The sequence below is a fragment of the Camelina sativa genome, chromosome 10 (assembly GCF_000633955.1).
Source record: "Camelina sativa cultivar DH55 chromosome 10, Cs, whole genome shotgun sequence".
NCBI classification, from domain to species: domain Eukaryota; kingdom Viridiplantae; phylum Streptophyta; class Magnoliopsida; order Brassicales; family Brassicaceae; genus Camelina; species Camelina sativa.
In genome coordinates this window covers 1,564,334-1,569,863 of record NC_025694.1, presented here as the reverse complement: position 1 = coordinate 1,569,863, position 5,530 = coordinate 1,564,334, and the positions used below count along the sequence as shown (strand labels likewise).

At 38.9% G+C, this 5,530-nt stretch overlaps 4 protein-coding genes across 4 annotated transcripts in view; 3 read left to right on the top strand and 1 right to left on the bottom strand.

Moving 5' to 3' along the window:
• Positions 1–408, top strand: part of LOC104719952 (L-ascorbate oxidase homolog) — a 3,576-nt gene extending 3,168 nt beyond the window's left edge. Inside the window, exon 8 of the mRNA XM_019230840.1 lies at positions 21–408. Coding sequence (XP_019086385.1) covers positions 21–221 — 201 coding nt within the window. The 3' untranslated portion in view covers positions 222–408. The remainder of the gene's footprint in view (positions 1–20) is intronic.
• Positions 821–1,977, top strand: LOC104716433 (methylesterase 9). Its single transcript, XM_010433809.2, has 3 exons — positions 821–1,259; positions 1,347–1,481; positions 1,615–1,977. The coding sequence occupies exons 1-3, from the start codon at positions 903–905 to the stop codon at positions 1,894–1,896; spliced, it is 774 nt and encodes a 257-aa protein (XP_010432111.1). The 5' UTR covers positions 821–902; the 3' UTR covers positions 1,897–1,977.
• Positions 2,458–3,728, top strand: LOC104716431 (methylesterase 9). The gene is made up of 3 exons (XM_010433806.2): positions 2,458–2,874; positions 3,072–3,209; positions 3,298–3,728. The coding sequence occupies exons 1-3, from the start codon at positions 2,521–2,523 to the stop codon at positions 3,577–3,579; spliced, it is 774 nt and encodes a 257-aa protein (XP_010432108.1). The 5' UTR covers positions 2,458–2,520; the 3' UTR covers positions 3,580–3,728.
• The window catches only part of LOC104716432 (nuclear pore complex protein NUP58-like), a 3,571-nt gene continuing 1,629 nt past the window's right edge, over positions 3,589–5,530 (bottom strand). Inside the window, exons 3-7 of the mRNA XM_010433808.2 lie at positions 5,446–5,524; positions 4,873–5,349; positions 4,278–4,785; positions 4,089–4,129; positions 3,589–3,932 (exon numbers count right to left, since the gene is read on the bottom strand). Of these exons, the coding sequence (XP_010432110.1) occupies positions 3,894–3,932; positions 4,089–4,129; positions 4,278–4,785; positions 4,873–5,349; positions 5,446–5,524 (1,144 nt within the window). The 3' untranslated portion in view covers positions 3,589–3,893. The remainder of the gene's footprint in view (positions 3,933–4,088; positions 4,130–4,277; positions 4,786–4,872; positions 5,350–5,445; positions 5,525–5,530) is intronic.

The following is a 5,530-nucleotide window of genomic DNA, read 5'->3' as shown; positions in this document are numbered from 1 at the left end:
ATGCGGTTGGGTGTGTGTAGGTGTATCCGTTATCGTGGACGAGCATATTGGTGTCATTGGATAACAAAGGGATGTGGAATCTAAGGTCACAGATATGGTCAAGGAGGTATTTAGGACAAGAGCTGTACGTTCGTGTTTGGAACGATGAGAAGTCTCTCTACACTGAAGCTGAACCGCCTCTTAACGTTCTTTATTGCGGCAAAGCGAAACGCCCCATTTAGATTTTTTAAAATTTTCACATTTGTTATTGTTATCTTTTCTACTATTGAATTAGGTCACAACTACGATTAAGTGGAGTGGAATATACAAAACGTAGTCCAAACGGAAAAAAAAAGCTCATTGACATTTCCAGTAAACAGACCAAATAAGAAATTAAGGAAAAAGTTAATTTATTTTGTCTAGTGATTTGTTTCTTCCAAACTCTCATCTCTAGTCTTTGGATTTGTTACTTAAAAATGCAGTCATTGGGTTTGTTTCTTAATAATGCACTCTTTGGGTTTGTTACTTAAAAAATGCACTCTTTGGGTTTGTTACTTAAAAATGCACTCTTTGGATTTGTTACTTAACATTTCACTCTGTGGTTCAATGAGAATTCCACTTTATCTCACTGAACAATATATGGATTTGAGTTTTCTTTTCCTATTTGACAAAAAAGAAAAAAAAAAGTTTTCTTTTCCTTATTTTGACACCTGACAAAGACGTTTCGTATAGCTAAGATGTGGTTGGAAACGACGTTTAATTTTATACACCACAAAACACAAGAGTGGTTGATTTGTAATACAAAGACATCGATAATGTCGACAAGTCTTACTATTTATAAATAGGATAAATCATCACTTCAGCCACACACACACACTCCAAAAAGTGAAAAAAAAGAGACACTCACTAAAGAAGGAAAAAAGATGATGAAGCAGTATGTGCTTGTTCACGGAGGCTGCCACGGCGCTTGGTGCTGGTACAAGGTGAAGCCTTTGCTGGAACGTTCGGGCCACCGTGTCACGGTTGTTGATCTGACGGCTTCTGGTGTGAACGTGAGCAGAGTAGAAGAGATTCAGACTTTGGAGGATCTCGCTAAGCCTTTGCTCAATGTTCTTGACTCGTTTGGCTCCGATGATAAAGTAATCCTCGTCGCGCATAGCCTCGGAGGTATACCAGCTGCTCTTGCAGCCGACATGTTTGCTAGTAAAATCTCTGCGGCTGTCTTCGTAACTTCTTTTATGCCCGACACTAAGAATCCACCTTCATACGTGTTCGAAAAGGTACATAGGATACAATATTCACATAGAAACGATTTTTTTTTTTTTTATTTGTCACGTTTAAACTTTAAGATGTGGTTGGAAACGCAGCATGTTGGGACCATTTCAGAAAAAGAACGGATGAATTTGGAGTTTGGGAGCTACGGAACAAATGATCGTCCTCTAATGACTGTTCTTCTTGGACCTAAGTACTTGGAGAAAATGTATTTGCTCTCTCCTATCGAAGTAAGACTCAAGAAAATGCTCTGTTTCTTACTAAAACAAAAAACAAAAGAATTTATCCGATTTTGTATTGACCCAATTGGTGACCTTACTTTTTCTTGAAGAATCTTTTTTTTGTTTTTGTGTTGATTGTTAGGATTTCGAATTGGCCAAAGCGTTGGTGAGAGTTACACCGGCTATAACCAGTAATCTGACGGGGACAAAGAGCTTAACGGAACAAGGATATGGATCTATCAATCGTGTGTATATTGTCTGCGGAGAAGATAAGGGTTTAAGTGTGGATTATCAACGGTGGATTATCGAAAACTTTCCGGTTAAGGAAGTGATGGAAATCAAAGATGCAGATCATATGCCAATGTTCTCCAAGCCACTTGAACTGTGTGATTGTCTTCTTAAGATTGCTGATAAATATGCCTAAAACAAAGAATCTATATGTATATCCTGTATGGACTATGAAATGGACTGATCGTCTTTTAAAGAATATACAGTATGTATATCCTATATGGAATATGAAATAAGATTTTTGAGAATTAAAAAAAAAAAAAAAGATTTTATAAGAATAACACCTAATGTCCAGATGAGTAGACGAAGCATTGAAAATTTAATCAAACCAATTCAACACGTAACTGAAGAAAATAGTAACACAATTCCATTACGATACTATCACATTCCATCATTCAAGTTCAACCAAAACAAAATAATTGTAAATAGGATTTGGCTTTTTATCTTTGGTGGAACTCAAGAACACAACACCTACACTAAACAAACATAACCCTGTGCTGGTTTAACACTATATCAGCTCCTAGTCGTTGTAATGTAAAAAGGACACAACGACTTCTTTTTGCTCCTAGTGAAAAAAAACTTTGAATTTAGGCACGAGGTTGTTATATTTATATCTAACGAGTCCAAAAAATTAACTATTCCAACCATTATTGGAAAGTGACATTTGAAATTGTTGTCCCCAACCATAAATGCAGAACCACAAACACAACCACAATAATAGAAGAAAGCAAACAAAGAAGCAATCAGTAAGGAAGAGAACATGAAGCACTATATTCTTGTTCACGGCGGTTGCCACGGCGCGTGGTGCTGGTACAAGGTCAAGCCGGTGCTGGAAGATTCAGGCCACTGTGTGACCCTTGTTGATCTAACGGCTTCTGGTTTGAACATGAGCAAACTGGAAGAAATTCAGACTTTGGAGGATTACACTAAACCATTGCTTGAGGTTCTTGATTCGCTTGATTCGGATGAAAAGGTTGTCCTGGTCGCGCATAGCCTTGGAGGGATATCGGTTGCTCTTGCAGCGGACATGTTTCCTAGTAAGATCTCTGTTGCTGTCTTCATTACCTCTTTCATGCCCGACACAACGAATCCACCTTCTTACGTTTTCGAAAAGGTACATCAGAAACCGATTAATTATATTGATTTCGAAATGGTTAACTTGGGAATTGCTTATGTATTGTCATCACTTTATTGGAACAGAACAATATTATTCTCTCTGTATTTTGTTTATAATATGGTTTAGTAAATACTAGCCATAATATAAAGGAGGATTGAACTAATAATTAACCTGGTGCAACTATACTATGGCAGTATCTCGGAAGTGTTTTGGAAGAAGACCGGATGAATATGGAGTTTGGGACATATAGGACAAATGATCGTCCTCTAACCACTATTCTTCTTGGAACTAAGTACTTAGCCAAGAAGATGTATCAACTTTCTCCAGTCGAAGTAAGACTCAAAAAATACTCTGTTTTTTTTTTCCGGTTCAAAATCCTACAAGGGACGTTTTTGATGAATCTTTTGTTGATTAAGTTAGGATTTTGAATTGGCCAAAACATTGGTGAGAGTTGGACCGGCAGTTACCAGAAACCTGACGGGTACAGGAAGCTTAACGGAGGAAGGATATGGTTCAGTTACTCGTGTGTACATTGTATGCCAAGAGGGCAAGGGATTAACCGAAGAGCTCCAGCGATGGATAATCGATAACTTCCCTGTTGAAGAAGTGATAGAGATCAAAGATGCAGATCATATGCCAATGTTCTCCAAGCCACTCGAACTGTGTGATCGTCTGCTAAAGATTGCTGATAAATACGCGTAATATGAGGTCATCAGTGAAATATTATTAGCAAACTTATGTGTATGACTATTTATATGAATAAGATTCCTGAAAACAAAAAAACTCATTTCTACAACAATAGCATTGTCAAGATGATGTATTAAGATAGTGCTTTTGAGAGCATTCAATCATCAATCCAATGAATAACGCCACAAATACAAACTGGTGCATAAGAGAATGCGGATCTGCTTCGACTTGCACCAAGCTCGACTTCACCAAGTGAAGATGATGAATTCAAGCCATGTAAAGGATTTGTTGTCACAGGCTGAGGGATGGAACTTTGAGACATCCCATGTCTAACGACGTGTAGTTCGAGATTTTGGCCTTGAAGATTTCTGCAATGGGAGAGAAAAAGAAGTTCAGTTTTAGACAATATTCCAAGGACGTGACTGAACGAAGCACAATGAATGCAGTTGTTAAATCGAGGCATAATGATATAGCAAAATATATCAGATGAAACTGAGAGTTTTAAAACCGAAAATTGTACTTACTGTCATAGAATTAAAGCTGGCTCCTGATCCTGTTGTAGTACCTACGGGGACCAAATAACAGAACTTGAAATTACGACAAGAACAAATCAACAAATAACAAGACTCGATAATATTCTGACAAGAACAAATCCTGATACCAACTCTACCTATATCAAATGAGAATTAGGGAAATAGACACTGCATATGTACCTGCAAATTGTGAAGGCATAGCACCAAGTGATGGAGTTGTCTGGCTAAACAAAGATGGAGCGGAACCAAATGTAGAAGCTGGGGAAGAGCCAAATACTGGCGTCTGTGCGGGAGTAGGGGATGGTCCAAACAAAGACGAGACAGGAGCAGCAGAAGATGGTGTAGCAAAGAGAGAAGACGAAGGTGCAGAAGCAGGTGTGTTGGGAAACGAAAAACCAGCTCCTGAAGAAGGGTTTGATGTTGTAACAGCTGCAGATGGCTGTGGAGCATTTGAAGCCCCAGGAGTTGCTGAACTCGTAATCAACCCAGCAACCTGTGTTGAGGGTTGTATACTTGCAGTAGAAGCAGGTAGATGCAGAGTTGGGTGGACCCTTTTGGCAGCAGCTTCCTGTTTTGCTGTTTCCCTTCGATCAGCCTCAAGAAACGGATCATGGCATTCTCCTCTTCGGCGCTGGTCAGCAAGATACGATGTTCTCATTGATTCAATATATTGGTGAAAACTCTCTACCTGAACAAAACAAATTTCAAACCAATAAAAAGGTTAAACAGATTTCAAAAAGGGTTTCTACACTAGAGGTTTGGTTTAGCAGTTTACCTTAGCAGCGACATGAACAAAGAAGTCATGAACATTAGACATGACTTTTGGAAGAGATTCTAAAAGGGAAGCATGTCTACTATACTTGTCAGAATCCAAGGCGAGCAATTGCTCCAGCTCTTCAACCCACTGCCGGCACTCGTTTAGATACTTCTCAAACCTAACAACAGTTTGCTGTAGGAAAACAGTTGGTTTCTTCGGAATCCCACGGTAAAAATCAGAAACTTGAACCGTTGTAGTAACTGCTTGTTGTTGACCAGCGGAAGCAGGAGCTGGATTTGTTCCCTGCGCCTGAGATGTTTGAGAACCAACAGTAACAACTCCTCCTCCTTGCTTCCAATGAGGGAATCTTGGCTGTTGCATCATAAAAGAACGAACTGCAATCTCTGCATTACGCAACATATCTTTGGCAACAATCATAAGCTCATGAAGAACAGCTTTTTGTCTGTCCATGGCAGTATTAATCCCACCAAGCTCCTACAAAAGTTAAACACACAAAAGCTCTAATACAAACCTTGAGCTAACTAGAAGAACATGGGAAGCAAGCAATAAAAACTTGAATAATCCACAAACCTGAACAATGCGGCTAGCATCAAACTCGAACCCTTCACTGGATACAGAAGAATCATAAAGTCGACTACACTGATCTAATCTCTGA